Below are 18,934 nucleotides of genomic sequence, written 5' to 3'. Positions count from 1 at the left end.
CTGTGCGCTTGTGACGAGGGCTATCATGACATCGAGCACGTTGTCTGGGTATGCGCCGGGTATTTGGACGCCAGGTCTCAGTTAAAGGATTCCCTTCGGGCCCGAGGTAGACCACCCAATGTCCCAGTTCGAGATATGCTGGCAAATCGTGATTTCCCCTATATGTCCCTTATTTATACTTTCATAAAAACGATAAATATCCCAATTTAGCCCCTCTCTTTTTATTTCTCGTTTTTAGAAGTTTCCTCTTGCCGTGTGGAACCGATATGCTTCAGACTGCCACTATATAACCGCCGTCGCCCTTATCACTACGGAATCTGAAGCGAGAGCGACTCGAGGTCCGAAGGATTCCCCGCGGGTCCGAAGAATACCATCCACCAATCCGACCTACTAGACTGAGGCGCAAATTTGTTTCGCTGATCTCCCGTTTGCCCGAAAGTTGCAAGTTTTGCTCTTCTCTACCGGTCACCATCTACGCCTTCTCTCCCCTGTCCTTGATACAACTACTTCTACACCGATTTTGGAAATGACCAAGCATAAGTATCCGATAAAAAATCAAATTTGTATTCCGTATTCCTAGTTTTAAGATAGTTGTAATTTCTACTCTTTGTTAAAACTATTGTCCCCCATCTTGTAAATAGAATTGTATCCCTAGTTTTAAAACATCTGTGAAATTTTTCATAAATATTTGTTCCCCCTTTTGTGTACCAAACTATATTGTTAGTTTTAAGATAACTGTAAATATTTCCTAAAAAACTATTACTATTGAATTCCTTGTTTTAAAATTTTTCATAAAAAAAATCCTTTGCCCCCTCTCTTATATATAGAATTTTTTTTTTCTAGTCTTAAGATAGCTGTAAATTTTTTCTCTTTTATAAAAAAAATATTTCAACATTGTAACCTCCTAGTTTTAAGATATTCAAAATGTAAAAACAAAAGAATTCGGCACCGCCAAGCTAACGCATTTGTGCCTATCAAATAAACGAAATGAAAAAAAAAAAAAAAAAACTTCAAGTTGTTCAACAAAATTCTTCATTACGAGCATTTCTAAAACTTGTTACTATGTTTTTAATTGCCGCAAGGTTCTACTGTATCGATTTTGTTGGCTATTTTCGGCAAATTTGAGACTAAGAGAAACGAAAGCAATGAAATTGAAAGACGGATAGGTATTCTAGAGCGAATCAGTTATAAACTTAGAACGGAAAACTAGAACTAGGCAGGCTCATATGGGCATGATCGAAAGGAAATGTGAAGAATTTTTTGCCTTCTGCATAGTAGGAGTTGGGCGTTCTCTGACTTTGGCAACTAAAAAAAAACTTTGTCGAAGACACAAACTTTCTACCCCGTCAGTTCAAAAAGTTATTTTTTTAGTTTGATCGTAGTAAGCCATGCCTAATTTTGTTTTTTATCAGTTTTTGGGGAATATTCTCACAAACAATTCGTCCAAAGATACCATGTGAATATATTCGATGGTTTGACCTTGTAAGTAGCGGTTTACCCACTACTCGGGTTCTGATTGCCTGGCGAACCCTTCTTTTTAGGGCGGCCTAGGTGCCTCTACAGAATTTCGGATTTTCGTAACAACAAAAAAAAGTGAACAAATAAATAAATTACTTTTACAGTGTATTCTTCCTCAACACTTCACTGGTCGTTTGTTACGGTCCGCTGTTGGTGACGATGGCGGGAAGGCGGACGATTGCTTCCGACCGGCCAGGACTATAACGGCCGCGTTCTCCTGTGGTCGTTGGCTGCTCCGGCAGCGGTCCTTCGCAATTAGCCAGGGAGGTGAGCTTTGCCCCTTTCTCGGAACCTCCCTAGTGACGGTGTGGCGAATCACCGGATTCTTTGCTCCCCGCAAAAAATCCCGGAAGATACCGCAGTGTTCTTCCCAGGGGGAGCCGCTGTTCACCCTGCTTCGCCCTCCTTGGATATTAGCTGGGAAGGAGACCAAGGCTCGTTCGGCTTATCCTTCCCAGCGAGGGCGGAATGGTGCGTCCGGATCGGCACTTTCCGACGAATATCTTTCGTCGCACACGCGCACTTCATACAATTGCTGTTGTGGCTGTTAACTGTCCTGGTACGGCTTATCGAGGACGTCTTGCATATGCCGCGGTCTGTCTCTAACTAAACTATCACCGCGATGGCCGCCTACCACCCGACCAAAACAAAACCGACAAACCGTCTCGGTTCATAGCTGTCATCGCCCTTGTAGTATATCCAGCAAACAATTGATCAGCAAAAGGAGAACGGCGACCTAACTAATCCCTATGTTATTTATCTACAAACATAAAACAAAAATTATCTAACCTAGCTCCACGAACAAAACCGTTCACATACGCGAAAATGAATAAAATTTTCATGAAAAAGTGAACGGTATCGAACAGCGGTGAGCATAAAAATGTCACAAATACAGTCTACGGAGTGTATACCCACAAATAGGTATATTTCCACCCCGTGCTAAATGGGAGATCAAGCTTAGCAAACCAGTTTACCATATATTTTTACCATTTTTTGTTAACCATTTTTGTTAACGACCTATTGAGTCAATTTGTCAACAGTTGTTACGGCATTTAATTAGCAAGGGACTGGAAGGTGAAGTATATTTTTCAATATTTAGAAGCATAGTACTCAAGGGAGAGCAAGGAGTTGAAGGGAGAAAGTTTAGAAAAGCGTGGAAGGGTCATATATGCAAGCTTAGAACTCACCGGCGACTTAACTTTTTGTCTGCTACCGTAGGAGTCAGGGTCTTTTGGCATGTCACAAATACAGTCTACGGAGTGTATACCCACAAATAGGTATATTTCCACCCCGTGCTAAATGGGAGATCAAGCTTAGCAAACCAGTTTACCATATATTTTTACCATTTTTTGTTAACCATTTTTGTTAACGACCTATTGAGTCAATTTGTCAACAGTTGTTACGGCATTTAATTAGCAAGGGACTGGAAGGTGAAGTATATTTTTCAATATTTAGAAGCATAGTACTCAAGGGAGAGCAAGGAGTTGAAGGGAGAAAGTTTAGAAAAGCGTGGAAGGGTCATATATGCAAGCTTAGAACTCACCGGCGACTTAACTTTTTGTCTGCTACCGTAGGAGTCAGGGTCTTTTGGCATTAGAAATGCGAATCACCTGAGTCTACGGCATGTCCGGACAAGCGTAAAGTAACTTGAAGATGAGGGCCTATCGACACCAGCTGAAAGTCCGGGTAAGCTAAAGATAATCGTTAAGGGTATCTTCCCGAAGCACGATCCAACTACGTGGTCCCCGGCGCCATACGGCGAAGAAGAAGAAGGTGCAAACACAGCCGAGTTACAAGCGACAAACGACGAGCGCAAAGAAGCGTCGATGCGACTAAAATCAAAGAAAGATCCCGATTCAGATGGTATACCAAACGTGGTGCTGAAAACTGCGATCCCAGCATATCCGGACATGTTCAGGATTCTACTGCAGAAGTGTTTAGATGATGGCAATTTCCACGTAATGTGGAAGATACAGAAGCTGGTGTTGTTGCCAAAGTCAGAGAAGTCACCGGGCCATCCAGCATCGTATAGGCCAATACTGCAGCGCTGCACAGAAAAAAGAGACAGATCCTGAAGAGCTACTTCAAGATAGAGTGCGACTGTATGAGACAAACTTAGGGCAGAAGTCAATGCGAGTCACAACTGGTGTTCCTCAGGGCTCCATTATCGGTCCAACTCTTTGGAACGGGATGTACAATGGAATCTTACCACTGCGGCTGTCCGGGAAAGTGAAAATCGTGCGTTTCGTGGACGACGTGTCACTAACGGTGATGAGTGAGACACTTAGAGAAGTGGAGGTGTCGGTGACGGAAACAATAGACGTGATCGGTAGCTGGATGAACGGGGTCAAGCTGCAAATAGCTCACCACAAGATGGATGTGTTGTTGGTCAGCAACTGCAAAATGGATCACGGTCAAAGGGCACGTGATTGCATCAAAGCGTGCACTGAAGCAATTGGGAATGATAATCGACGACCGATTGAGCTTTAACAACCATGTTGATTGCACCTGCGAAAAGTCGGTCTGTTATCTAGTGTTTCGTCATCGATACTGTGATATGGGGTTCATGTCTGGGGTGCGGCGCTGACAACCAAGCGGAACCGCGAAAAGCTGAATAGGAAGTTCCGGCTGGTGGACGTACGAGTTGGGATTGCGTTCAGAATAATATCTTCGGATGCAGTATGCGATATCACCGAGATGATCCACATCTGCATCATCCTGGCGGAGGATATCAAGCGCTACAATCAATGAAACGTCAGAAACGTGAGGAAGATGAGAATCGATTCGATGGTGACGTGGCAACAGGAATGGGACAATACGGAGAAAGGACCTACCGGCTCCTCCCAAACCTGTCGATGTTGGTCAATATAACGCACGGAGAGATGACTTTCCACCTGAAACAGCTCCTGTCAGGTCACGGCTGCTTCAGGAAGTATCTTCTTTGGTGCGAGTACGCAACGTCACCATTGTGCCCGGAGTGTGAAAACATCGAAGAGACACCGGAGCATGTTGTCTTCGAATGTCCGAGATTTGAAGAGACGTGCAGGGAGCTACTTAAAACGGGAGAACCGGACATCAACCCGGATAATGTAGCCTACAGAATGACGGCATCGCTTGTCAACAGAGTTATTATGTAGGTTTCGAGAGAGAAATCACCGCCAGGGAACTCTCCGCAGGAATAAGCTCGATCCACCGCCTAGAACTAGTCGAGTAGACTCCAACTGAGCACCGATACCCCCTTCCGGTTATTCCAATAGAAATAAAGCGAAAACCAAAGAAGAATCGGTGTTGGGAGAACTTCTTTCGCCATGGAACTCTCCGTCAGCGTAAGCGAGATTCACCGCTGGGGACTAGACTGAGTAGACCGCGACAAGACAGCACTAGTCGCGAGTCATCGAGACACCAGTAAACTGGACGCCCTGCTTCACCACAATCGCCGAACTGACCGCGGCTCCTAGCTGATTGGCTCGTTTCTCTCGTCGGGGGACTCTCTGTCGGAGTAGGTCAGGTACATCGTCGGAACGAGATCATCAAGGAAGTAGTGCTAAATGGCACAAAACGAGAACTGACGGGTTTAAAGGAGTTGCGGTGTTAAATGCCACCGGACACGGAGCCAAAGGGCTCAAGAAGTTATGGTACTGAAACTAAAGAAGAATCGGTATCGGGAGAATTTCTTTCGCCGAGGAACTCTCCGTCTGCGTACAGTCAGATTCTCCACCGGAAACTAGACTGCATAGACAGCGACGAGACACCACCAGTCCCGTCGGGGTTCCTGCAAACCGGACGCCTTACTCTACCGGAATCGCCGAACTGATCTCGGCACCTGGCTGGTTGGATCGCTTTCGAACTACTCAAGCCGGGGAACTCTGCATCGCTCACAGTTAGCTTTCCTAGTATCATGCAGAAATTTCCACGTTGTGTGGATGGTCGAAAACTGGTAATGTGTCGAGGATGGGTGATGTAACCCTACTAAAAGAACTAACTGCTAATGTTTTCGTGGGGAGCTTTCCTGTTCCGATTTTTGGTAGCGCGTGGAGCTACTGTTCCGAAAGATCCAGTGAAAGTGATGTGTTGTATTCCAATTGATTTACTGATTTGTACTGAGGTTTCCTTTTGTTTACCGTTCCCTAGTTATACACCCGGAAAGTAGTTGAGTGCGGTATGCAACTTGTCTGTTCAAAACAACCTAATCCCATTAAGGGGGAGTATGGCATACTTTCAAGATGGGCCTTTGGGTTTTTATATGTATTTTGGATATAGATTCTGAGGGTGATACCATATTTCTGGGTCTATTTATAATGCAGAAACATTACACTTTCACTGGACTTTCGAAAAATGCGCTCAACAATATCTCTTCGCACAAGAAATATATTTTAGATATAAAATAACCATGCATCTCAAGTATTTGAGCGGCACTCACGTTACCGATATATGAGATGCAACCAAACTCTTCTAGATGGCGAATTGATAGACTACTTTTTCATAAAACGAACGAGCAATCTCGAGTTTCCATAAGACGCAAGGTGGGGTTACCCCATTTCTGACGCCAGCTAGTATTGGGATTAGCGCCATGGTTTCATCTTTTATTGCTAAAGCTAAGAAACTAAAAGTGACTTTCGAATTTCTCAAATGGCAGTACACGTGGATTAATTACAACTTTTAAAAAATACAAAAAAAAAGTTTTTCCCGGAAAAAATGTGGGTTAACCCCTTTTGGACGCCAGTCATTCAAGTGATTGAAAAGTGAAAGAACAGCAGTATACGCGTTAGGGACCATTCATAAATTGTGTGACGCAAAAATTTCGCAAAATCGACTTCCCCTTCCTCCATTTAACAAATTGTTACAAATTTCTCTATCCCCCTCCACTATTACGTAACAAATTCTTTGAAAAAAAATTTCTTCGGTAAAAACATGTTACGTGACGTACTAGCTTACTCCCCCTCGCCCATATGTCCCCATATGTAACTCGGCCCCAAAGCGGTTCCGTGGTGGTGTCCGGAGGTAAAAGCAGCTATTAAAAAACGGAGAAAAGAACTCAGGGCACTGAAGCGTATACCAGCAGAGGACCCACGTAAAGCGGATGCACTGAAAAGCTTTCAGGAATCATGGGCGGCAGCGAGAAAGTATATCCATGACGCCAAGAAAAAATCATGGGAAGACTTCGTCGCGAAGATATCTCCAAGTTCAACTGCATCGGAGATGTGGCAGACAGTGAATACGTTGAGAGGGAAACGCCAACACCACCCAACTGTCCTCAAGCGGTCCAGTGGTTACACGGATAAGCCAGAAGAAAAAGCTGAGGAACTGGCGCAACACTACAGCGAAAGATCCGCAACCTTCAGCTATTCGTCATTGTTCCAGAGGAAGAAAAAAAGGCCGAACGAAACCGCATAAATTTCTCGCCAGATACCAATGATATTTACAATTCTTACTTCACTCTGAATGAGTTGCTGTGGGCACTCGACAGAGGACGAAGTGGCTCTTCAGGACCGGACTGCATTGGTTATCCAACGCTTCAGCGACTGCCATTGTCTGTAAAAACTGCTATGTTGGAACTCTTCAACAAAATATGGTGCAGTGGTGTATTCCTACCCTGTTGGCGAACTGGAATCATCGAACCAATTCCAAAGCCAAGCTCGGATGACGCGGGTCCAACTCCTTTCCGTTTAATCACCTTAACTAGTTGTATGGCGAAGGTTTTCGAGCGAATAGTCAACCGACGGTTGACCACCGAACGGGCGTCTCGACAAACGACAACATGCCTTCAGGTCTGGTCGGGGCACTGATACGTACTTTGCGGAGTTGGAGAGGTCATTACCCGACCGTGACGAGCACTGTCTGATAGCGTCCCTAGACTTGACCAAGGCGTACGACACCACTTGGAGATATGGCATCCTACGAACACTGCAGAAATGAAAAATACGCGGAAGGATGCCAAACATTGTCAACAGTTTTCTGGCAGAGAGAACGTTCCAGGTCAACGTAGAGGAGCATTTGTCGCCAGCACATCCGCTGGAAAACGGTGTGCCGCAGGGCTCAGTGCTCTGTTACACTATTTCTCGGGGCTATCCAACCCATCTTCCACGTGGTTCCGAACTCCGTACAAGTGTTGCTGTACGCCGATGATATTATGCTTCTTATGTGGGGGAAGAAAGACCACTCGCTCCTCCGAAAACTTCAGGCCGTAGTAAAAGCCGTCGATAAATGGTCGAGAAGTGTTGGATTTACGATATCTGCAACGAACTCCAGCATCTTCTATTGCAGCCCTAACGTACGCCGTGAACCCATGCAGGCGATAAAGATAGATGGTGTAGCCGTTCCGACACAAACGCTGCTGAGAACCCTCGGTGTCACTCTCGACCGATCGCTCAACTTTAAAGCGCATTGTAAATTGACGAAGAGGACGTGTGAATCAAGGCTGCGTATCTTGAAGATGATCGGTGGTAAGTTGCCCCGTGGTCAACGCGCTTCTTTACTTCAAATCGGGTCCGCAATTGTTACCTCGCGACTCCTCTACGGCATGGGACTTGTAAGCAGAGGAGGAGATGCCGTCACCCAAGCGCTTGCTCCTACATACAATAGGATGATAAGGTTCGCACTTGGTGCATACGTCACGAGTCCAATTCTAGCAAATATGGCAGAAGCAGGAACCCTGCCATTCGACCTACTCGTTCTTCAAAATATGGCCCGGTTGGCCATCCATACGTTGGGAAAAAGCAAGGATAATGCCGATCTCCCCCTGGTACATCGAGCATCCGAACGTCTGACAGAGTTGATCGGAATCCCTCTTCCAGATATTTGCACTCGTACGCGTTTCGCTGTACGAAGATGGTACGAACCCAAGCGCCAGACTTGTGAAAGCTGGAGACCCCCCAGAAATTGTTCGACCTGCTTTTCAGGAGCTCCTAGCAGGTCGTTTCAACAGTTCGACTGTCGTCAGGCCCGACGAGAGGGGGGGTCAGGGGGGGCAACTACCCTGGGGCCCGGGTCTGTTTTGGGGGCCCGCATTTTTAACTGAATTTAATTTATTTTAATTTAATTGTTGAAGTTTATTGTTTCTGTTGGTACTGCAAATATACCACAATCAACTACGTTCCAGTCGTTCCAATGGTTTTCTGAAGTACGTGAACGTAACCCTATTAGATTCATTGAACAGTGCAATTGAACCATTCTTGTTTCATTTATCGTAAATATTTTTGAACGCGTTCGTAAAAAAAGTTTGAATACGCACAGTACAGTACAAAGTTGTATACAATTTAACATATTCTTAGCTAACTGGAAGAACGACCACTTTGTTTTCAACAGATGGAGATGGCTTTTGGTCACGGTTTTAGCCAATATTATTTTATTTGGTCTATCGCCTACGTTTCCAAGGTCTACGCCTTCATCTTCAGGGCAAAATTATTGTAACCGTTTTTTGCCCTGAAGATGAAGGCGTAGACCTTCGAAACGTAGGCGATAGACCAAATAAAATAATATTGGCTAAAACCGTGACCAAAAGCCATCTCCATCTGTTCATATTCTTAGCTAACTGTTACTAATGAAAGTTGGATATTTTCGGAATGGGGTTGACGAGTAGATGACAAAAATCAATGTATGAAGCCATATTGAAAACCAAGATGGCGAATTCCAGTTAAGATATCTGTATAACATAAAATATTGACATTTTCGAAATAAGATAATCATAGAATAGATATAGACATAGTGATTTGTGATGCGGATGATATGATTATAGAAAACTTTTCTCAACCAGAAGACACTATCTTGGCCTCCAAAAGGGCATCGCTCATTTACTCGTCAAATCCGCTAAAAATACCCTCATAGTTTATACAGAAATCGTTAGAAATAGCTCCAAGCTACCATTTCTATCATTTACTCGTCAAGCCCATTTCAAAAATTCCCAATTTTTTTTAACCCTATATGCTGGGGTCGGGACTCAAACCCAGGTGCGCTGCGTACAAGGCAATCGATGTACCAACTACGCTACGCCCACCCCAACTCCCAAATTGTTAGGGTTATCGAGATTATTGTTCAATCGGAAGTATCCATCCTGGATTTCAAAAAGGTACCAAATATTAATTTTCATCATGTACTTGTCAAGCCCGTTTCGGAAATACCAATATTGTTAGGGTTAACGATAATGTTGCTCAAACAATGAATTTTAGTAAGAATGTAAAGCGAACTTTTTTACCCATGGCTTAGTTCGTAAATGGAGGTTCCAGTGTACACATTTTATGAAGAAAAATATGGGAATTTAACTGGATACTTTTTCTACCCATTAGTTTTCACCAAAAGCTGAAACTCTTTCTCTCACAACTCTTTGTCTCAGTCTTTTTAACAGCAGACTTCGCTGTAGGATCCCAGTCATCGTCACCCTCTGAATGTCAGCGCAAATGTAACAAGCGATTCCAAAACCGATTATACCATGTTCAGAAACCGGTAAAGAAAATTCGTTCAGGTCATAGTGACAAGTGCAATAGCTGCATCTAGTACCTCAAAATCAACAGCATGTACCAACAACAAGAAACAAGCCAGCATCAGTGGTGCGAAATTTCACATTTACTTACTTATTTCTGATTAATTTGCTGAAAACAATATTCAGTTTCAACGCTCCCCTCATTCATTCACTTCCAAACTGACTGAAATTTTATGAAGAATAGAATGGTTGAGTGTACAGGAAATATAAATTCATTCACCAACCAAAGCATTCATTTGTTATTATGTGGACAGTTTGAAGGCAGAAGTTCTTTTATATTTTCGAGCATAGCTGAATTGTGTAATTTATATCTGGTGCACTTTGCTTGATAATCCCTCTCAGAGCTAGCATAGAAACAAGGTTCAGTTTGCTTCTGAAACCGAACATATGCGGACATAAATGCTTTGCGTTGCGTTGCGTTGCGAAGCACGGTGCTATTCGTAGATTGCATACTAACGATTATCATGTTGCCTATAGGTAGCTCAACTCATCTTACTTGTGAGATAAATGATCGGGAATGAACTTTATCTCTTATGAGTTCAGTAAACCAATAGCATGAGAATAGTTATTGCCGGCCACGACCATCTTCACCGATACTTAGGATAGGGTAGGAAATGTTGATGTAATACCTACTTAAGGAAGGCCCCCGACTCAGCGACGCTCCCATAGGTATTACGGAGTTGGATTGAAGGACAGGTACAGGTCTAGGATTCGCCACAAGCAGGCAATGCGACCACAAAATGAATATGTTTTATGCGGTGGGATAGTTAATCTCCGAGTACACGTATACTCAGAGCAAAAATGTCTTTAGTTATGATTTTTCTTGTGTTTAAACTCTGGATAGCCGGCCATCGAGAGTGATTTAGTTTCTTCCTAAACTACAGCAATTTCAACTCCAAACAGCCGGCCGTAGGAGTATTGCTAAAAGTGCGAGCTAGTCTGATATCAATATTCGTTTGATAATTGGGCTGTAAGAACACAAGATAAGAGTATTTTTAATATGCACTTTTAAATAAAGCCACAACTTAGTCTTTTCTCATATCGAGTCATAGCCCCCGCGGGCTGTACCTACCTCCAACCTCTAAGGCAAAGTTTCGCCGGACCACCGATCGCGATCTACTTTCAAATATCCAGTGTATGCACATATATACACACATGCACACATGTATGCATGCCTGCATACATACATATGAAAAGAGGCATGTATATATGTATACATACACACTCATGCACACATTCACATACATATATTCGCACACACCTATGTGCACATATACATATATCCACATTTATACCCACACGCGTTTAACAGCGCCAGCTGAGGGGCCATCACCGCAGCGCTGTACAGAATTAGGGTCCTCGATCTATGCGCGATCCTGAAGAGCTATTAATTGTATAACGGCACGTGAACGATTAACTTTCACCTTTTTTTTATACACGACATTCAAAGAACCGTAAAGCACAACGGAAAGCGACTACTTCTTCTGTCTCATGAGTTTTTTTAACTAAATAGTATCCACGTAGTTAAAGTCCTCGTAATACAGGTAATACAACAATAATCGCACGCGTCGCTATGCTAACCAGAATGCATCCTGCGAGGTATAAAATAAGTATAACCGATGTGTCTGAACCGAGCGACCCTGTATGTCGGACACACAACTGACGACACACGCATGTTTTATTTCTCAGCCTACTACTAGAAATAGAAACAAAACTAGAGACAAGAAGAACGACAAGAAACCAATTTGCCAATTAAAAGTGAGCATAAAGGGACCGCCAGTGTCGTACTACCTCACTACTGACCAGAACCAAACGAGATTGCAAAAATGTTCCCTGAAGCAACAACTTGAGTACATCCTGCTGATCTGCATAGTGCAATCTGTATGGATGCATATATACTGATCAATATCGACGCAGCCACAGTCCAAGATTTTTGAGTGTTGCCTTTTGCATAAAGCAGAGCGTCATTGATACATGCAACAATATAATCCAAGTTCTCACTTAAGGTTGCACAGAGAATGCGCAAAACTCGCAAACGAAAAAAGCAGCGCTCCCCCACACCGCATGTCAGATCTTCACAAAAATCAATCAGTAGTACTGTAACAACATTCTACATACGCTGATTGATTCCTATGAAGATCCGACACACGGTGCGGAAAAAAACCGCTTCCCCCGTCCGCGAATTCTGCGCACTCTCTGTGCAACCTTAATACTCAGAAACCCGGCATAGCGAATGCTCAAATGAAATATCCGGCAGTATACGCAGAAATCGCAATCACATTTAAATAGACAGTTAGAAATCCGGCTCCAATTACCATAGACTTTTCTTTGCAAATAAACACCATAAAAGGGTACCCTCCCAAGCTCCGTGCCCATAGACTTTTCTACGGCTCATGCACGCACACGTCACACGACACAAACACCACATCACCGGCTGGTGGACAAGACGGCAAAAGCAAATGGGACCGCGCTCAACCTAGAAACCGCACCAGTACCAACAAGAACTCAATTCAAAATAGGGATGCCAAGTGTTTTTCCAAGAAATCTAATAATTTTTGAAAAAGCTTGAGGATTGAATTTGAGGCTTTCAGCATCTTGGATTGTTGAAATTTCCATCTGATGCAAACTTAACAAAATTTATTCGCTTTTAGCGAACAAAAACCTTGCCATTTGTGTTTCCAGCTATTCTAAAAAGTTACAAAACTTTTCAAAATCGTAGCTCGAAAAGGTTGTTTAAAAATCAACGATGCATTCTTGTATCTCATTTTGTTATTTTTGAAATCGTCTGGATAAATCTGGACAAATTTTCTGAAATCTGGATCAGAAAAACATAAATCTGTATGTCTGGACAACGCTTAAAAATCTGGAAGAATCCAGATAAATCTTGAAGGTTGGCACCCCTGATGCAAAACCCAAATTCACACACACACATACATTTGGACGCGAAATGCGGGCCTAAAAAGAGCACAGAATTCGAGCGAACACCCCCCGCGGTGCTCACCTACAAAGCCTGAAAAAAGTTCGATTCTTCGTTCCGCATCCCTAAACATGAACATTGCACACGAATACATTAAAGAAAAATACTCCCTTCGATATTCTGTCTCCGTATACATCAGCCGTGTAATACTGTTTCATCAGCTGACTTCGTTCACGTGATCACAAACACTTATAGATGAAAGCTTTCATTTTTTTCTCTATTTCTTCCAAAGTACCTTTTGTATACGACGATACAAAAGCAGCAATTCACTTAAGTACACTAACTCATTCGAGTACTGCCATGTACTCAGAACAACCACTTAAACTTTCCCGTATTAATCGAATTGGACACTGAAAGCTTCTCAATTTCACGCGCGTCAGATGGCTTGAGGCGATGTAGCTGTGTAACAACCGAGTATAGGGGACAAACGATAGCACCAACACCAGCATCACCAGCGAAAAAGCTCTTGTAATGGCCTCACATTCTACCAATTATAATTGTTAATATTACAGATAAATCTCACGGACACAACATGCACTTCACTCAATTTCGCATGTAATCACACTTCACGTCACAATTATACAGTTTCTATCGATAAATTTCACGAAAATTCACCCGAAAATTTAACTTTTGTAGACAACTAAAATTCGCGTGCAACCCGCAACAACAGTGCTCTATCACCCCCATATGCGGACATAAATGCTTTGTACCGAAAAAGCGAAGGACGAGGGAAACAAACCAAACATTCGATTCATCGCGGCGGGCATGAATTGAATTTTGTTTCTCTTTCAAGCTCACGCAGGGATGTCAATTTTTCTAAGCTCTGATTGTGGGCAGCATTAACGATGGTAGCATTAACGTGAGTCAAGGGAGCATGAGCGATGGCGATATGGACTGTATGGCAACGCCGCAAAAAAGGATTCCAATTGCAATGGCAAGTCGGACGTAAGTCATTCTGATGGCCAGCCACAAATATTCTTTTATAAATTTTTATTTTTTCCATCTATTATATGTTTAAAATCTATTACATGTTTGAGCTAACGCATTGAATCGTGTCAAATCAACAATTTTCATAAAAAAATAGCTTAATTGAAACAATTGCATCCGTATAATTTCTCTAATCGGTATTGAAATAAGATGACTATGATAGGGCCCGTCAGTACTTCAAACCCCGAGGCCCGGCGCGGCTCTCGACGGCCCTGACTGTCGTCTACACGGATGACTCGAAAGATGACAATGCAGTAGGTGCGGGAGTGTATGGAGAATACTTCCAACAATCGGTTGGTCTTCCATCGCAATGCAGCGTCTTCTCGACAGAAGCGTTTGCAATCTGTCAATATGTCTGACTCGGCCAGTTGCTTATCGGCATTAGAAGCTGGCAAATCGCAACACCCGTGGATTCAGCAGATTGAAAATATGTTACGAGGCCATCCAATCAAGCTATGCTGGATTCCAGGGCACGCTGGCATTCGCGATAACGAAGAAGCAGACCGACTCGCAGGAGAACCCAGGGTCAATGCTCCACTTGACATATCCGTTCAAGGAGCAGCCGCTGTCAACCAGATAAAACGAAACATACGAAACCAATGGTGCCAGCGGTGGTCAGCGTCCACTGAGGTAAAACTGCGCGAAATAAAATTCGACACGAATAAGTGGACTGACCGCGAGAACTCGGCTGATCAGCGAGTGCTTACCCGGCTGCGAAAAGGGCACACCAGATTAACGCACGAGTTTCTACTAAGGAAGACGGCCCCACCTGTGTGCGACTGCTGCGGAGTCACCATGGATGTACGCCATATAACCCAAGTAACCATAAGCATTAAGCCATTGCACTATATTGGCTATATATTTGCACTAATGTTGCATTGAAACTCCATTACAGCATTAACAATGCAATGAAGGTCTTTATTAGCATCAATAATACATAACTGCACAGCCGACATATAGCATTATCGCTTGCTCTATATGCGTATATAAAGCTGATATAATGCGTACATGCTTCAAGGATCTTTAAAGCATGTAAGCTTTACAAGTGCATTTAGTGCCATTATAGAGCAAATAAAAAGCCGATATAATGCTATTGTAATGCTGTGGGTTTATTTGTTATGCAACTCTTCTTGAAGGTACCTCAGTTCGAGACTGACTAAAGGTAATTTTTGTAAAACATTCATATTATGTGAGAACGAAAACCCATTAAGGATATTCATTACAATGCATTAAAAGAGAGACAATTACGGTTTTAAACAGAACATCTTATTTTAATTTTTTTCCTTTTTGCTCATCATACCGAAAGGAAACATAAGAAATGGTTTCAAAACCATGGCGGACAATGACAGCCAACTAAAACTTTTTAATAGCATTAGTATTGCCAATATAAGGCTTTCAAAATTGACATTTGTGCGCTGGTGCTATATAATAGCATTAGTACTGCAGAAACGAGCTGTCAATCTCAGCACAGTAATAGCACTATATTTCGCCTTTTCTGGCATAATATCAGCATTATATCAGTATTTAGGGCTTCACGGCTCTTTAAGACAGCTTTATATGTGGATCTAAAGCAGATACTAGGCTACGTTATAATGCTTATTGGTTACTTGGGAATCCTTCACTGCAGGAAATACGACGAAGCCAGAGCAAAGTACGATTTCGAGCCGACGAGTTTACGAGCGGCACTCGGCAACGACAACGAAACGAAATTATTAGGCTATCTCAAAGAAATAGATTTAATGAAAAAATTGTAAAATGAAATGTAAGATACCATGAATCACTATTTTTAAAAATCTTCCTTTCGACACGAATGCACCATTTTCGGTGTAAAGTGTCGCTAATAAACAACAACAACCATATGTAACAATTTACCACACCCCCCCCCCCCCCCCCGTAACGTAATTTATGGATGTCCTCTTATTTGCAAAATCTCTCCAGTCGTTCTCGAAAAATTGACAAAGATTGGAACGGTCGAATGAGATTTACAAAACGTAGTCGCGGTTATTTTTATTCTGTAAAATCCACCAAATTACATCTAATCCAATAAATCGCAGGTACATTATGATTACCTTTACTATCAATTTAGAGTAAGTTATCCCGTATATCTTCATTCTCCACAATTCAGTCATGTAACAGAGCATGAACTAGATTTCAACCTCTTCTATTCTCCTAGACTCCGATTACAAGGTCAAGTGCACTGCACATAATACTCATGAAGCTTTCGTTCCTGCCATGTTCAGGAAGCGAAGGATAATTGAAATTTATGGAGTTTGGCACAAAATCAACAGGGATCATTACCACTGGCTTTCATAATTCCTATCCTGCATTATATATGATCCTTGAAAGTGAAGTACCTAGTTATTGACAAGTTTGCTCATCGCAGCTAGAGTCCAGTCCAATCACACTTTCAATCGCTGTTGGCTGCTGGTTGACAAAAGTTTCCAGCTTCCGATGCATTTGCTCGTTCCAAGTTCGCTTACGTTTAGGCACTAGCAAACTGTTTGAGTTTTATGTGGTTTTTGTTTGAGGCGAAACTGAGTCAGAATCTAACCTAAACTGCTGTGAAAATGGAGGACGGACGTGATTTGACTTCGGGGTCAAGCAAAACTGGCATTATTTCTTCCTGTTCATGTTGGATCGAAGCAACCACCGTTTTATGTTTGTCGCTTCAAATCAACTATAAATTGCAGATTCGGTCTAAATTTCAGCTTCAAATTTTGATTGCAGATTTTCAAAATTCAAATGGTAACTATCAGCAACATCAATATGGCTAAAGCTAGTTACTAATCGCCAAATTTATTCGAACCATTAGGACAAAATCAGCCTCACCGATTTGAGACTGCGATTCTTCGGTCCGACGTTGGACGAAAGTGTTTTCTACGGGATCGACTGTTTGTTGGATTTTTTCGGAACTAAATATAATCGTTTTTCAGAAGAAGAATTCAAATTAGCAGCAGCCGAAAGGAGCGGCACCAAGAAAGCTGTCAGCGATTTGAATCTGTACAAATCTTGCCACGATGTGAGCATTAACGCCTCAAGCTCTGGTACTGCTCCACCATCACATGAGACTCTTAGCTCGCCTAAAACTAGCAGCTCTGTGAGGTCATTTGAAAAAGATACGCTGAATAAGGTGGAAAATTCGATGTTGAGCAGCTCAGATGGTGTCAGTAGTCCTAGAATTTCTGGAACCTCCAGGGATAAGATAATTAATTCAAAGGACTCCTCGAGGAGATCGTCCAAAGAAGAGAAGATGCTGACGTTAAATGATTCGAGAAAATCGTCCAAAGAATCCTCAATATTACACACTGCCAACGGCGGCTCTAATCCGGTTCAGGAATCCAGAAGATCTTCGGAATCTTTCCGTTTAGCAAAAATGCAGGTAGATCCAACTAACTCTTCCGGGGAGAAAATAGGTTCCGAAGTCTCCAAAGATAGGATTATGATTTCCAAAGAAAAGGTTATCGATTCGAAGAACTCCTCGAGGAGATCGTCTAATGATGAAAAGATGTCTATTAAGAAGCGGTGAGTAATATCATTGGTAAGAAATCTTTTTAATCGGTTAAACTGGTTTGTGGCAATTAGAACCTTATGCAAAAATATTCCATTGTATTTAATTACTATAGGAATACGATGATTCTATAAATTATTGTTATTTAATGCAACTAACATTCAAACTGCTTTAATCTTTTCCAAATTTATAGAAGTTAAATAATTTATAATTTAAGGATTTTAAATAATTATTTACGGTTCAACTGTTTAAAAATGGTTGTAAGCACGATTTCCTGCAAAAAAATTCACACGAGCAAAAGTAAATTGTAAAGTCGCTAAACGAATGCTTTGGGGTCATAAAATTTTAAGTAAGAATCAAATTACAACAGAACATGTTATTTAATCAATTGACATATGTAGCGTTTAGAAAGAAACGTCAAAAATATCGATAAGTAGGACAATTCAATCCCAACTCCAATGAAAAATACTAATTTTACTGCGTTTTATGAAATTTCAGAATACAAACATCACCGCCATTCTCCAAGGAAGCTTTCAAACCATTTCGTTCGCCTAAACTTTCAACCACAGCAGGTAACAACAGCAGAACAAACTCGTTCTCCAATAGTAAAGGTGATTTCTTCTCTGATGTTGAAAGCTGTTACCTGTATTAAACTAATCTTCTCCTATAGTTCTAGATAAGATAAAAAAAGAACTTGTGAACAACTCCATCGCCAACATGAAAATCAGTCCTTCTGTTGCTGGTAGCACAGTTCCGAATTCTCCCCCCAGAAAACGAACGTTATCCTCCAGTTCCAACAATCGATACAATACCCCATCAAAGTTACCGGCCCAACGTCCCAAGCAAATCTTAAGCAGGTGGGCTCTGGCACGGGTGAACGAGTTTGATGATGGTGCCAAAACGTACGACATTGTCCTTGATGAGACATTGGAACAGAAACTGCCGAAGCTGTTATCGGAGTGCCCTGTTCCCGAGATTGTTTTTGCAACGCTACCGGACGGCTGTACGATCTCCTATCGATTTGAGAAGGAAAAATCAAAATGCTGAGACGGATTTCATGAAGTCTGCTGGCAGCTAAATAAAAAAATGCGTCTAAATACACTGCCTTGTATACCGAATCGTAGCGTGGTCTATTGGCACCATATACAAGGTTCCCCTGGTATCCCTTGATATTCAACTAGTCTTGCTTTTGACATTTTAAGAAAGTCAAGTTTTTTCTGTAATGTCACAGATTTATTGAACAATTTTTGGTCACAGATTCTTTTTCACAGATGACAGATTTTTGCCATTGTCATGAAATTTTCACAGCTTTTTACAGGTTTTTTGAAAATGATCTGATGTTTCATTGATTTTTGAGAAATTTTATAGTTTTTTTCCTTGATCGGTGGATCACAGACGGTAATTTTTTTTGTTTTGTTTGAAACACAGATTTCAATGTGGCATGCCTGACGCCGGGTGGTCCTCCCCG

The 18,934-nt window shown here is 42.2% G+C and overlaps 1 protein-coding gene across 1 annotated transcript; it reads left to right on the top strand.

Annotated features, from left to right (window-relative positions):
- Positions 1-16,605: 16,605 nt before the first annotated feature.
- Positions 16,606-18,549, top strand: LOC131678447 (dentin sialophosphoprotein-like). The gene is made up of 4 exons (XM_058958611.1): positions 16,606-16,703; positions 16,771-17,480; positions 17,965-18,077; positions 18,137-18,549. Exons 1-4 carry the CDS (start codon positions 16,701-16,703, stop codon positions 18,511-18,513), a joined length of 1,203 nt encoding a protein of 400 aa, XP_058814594.1. The 5' UTR covers positions 16,606-16,700; the 3' UTR covers positions 18,514-18,549.
- The last annotated feature ends 385 nt before the right edge of the window (positions 18,550-18,934 follow it).

Source organism: Topomyia yanbarensis, chromosome 2 (genome assembly GCF_030247195.1).
Source record: "Topomyia yanbarensis strain Yona2022 chromosome 2, ASM3024719v1, whole genome shotgun sequence".
Taxonomy (NCBI): Eukaryota; Metazoa; Arthropoda; class Insecta; order Diptera; family Culicidae; genus Topomyia; species Topomyia yanbarensis.
This window is presented reverse-complemented; position numbering and strand designations above follow the sequence as displayed.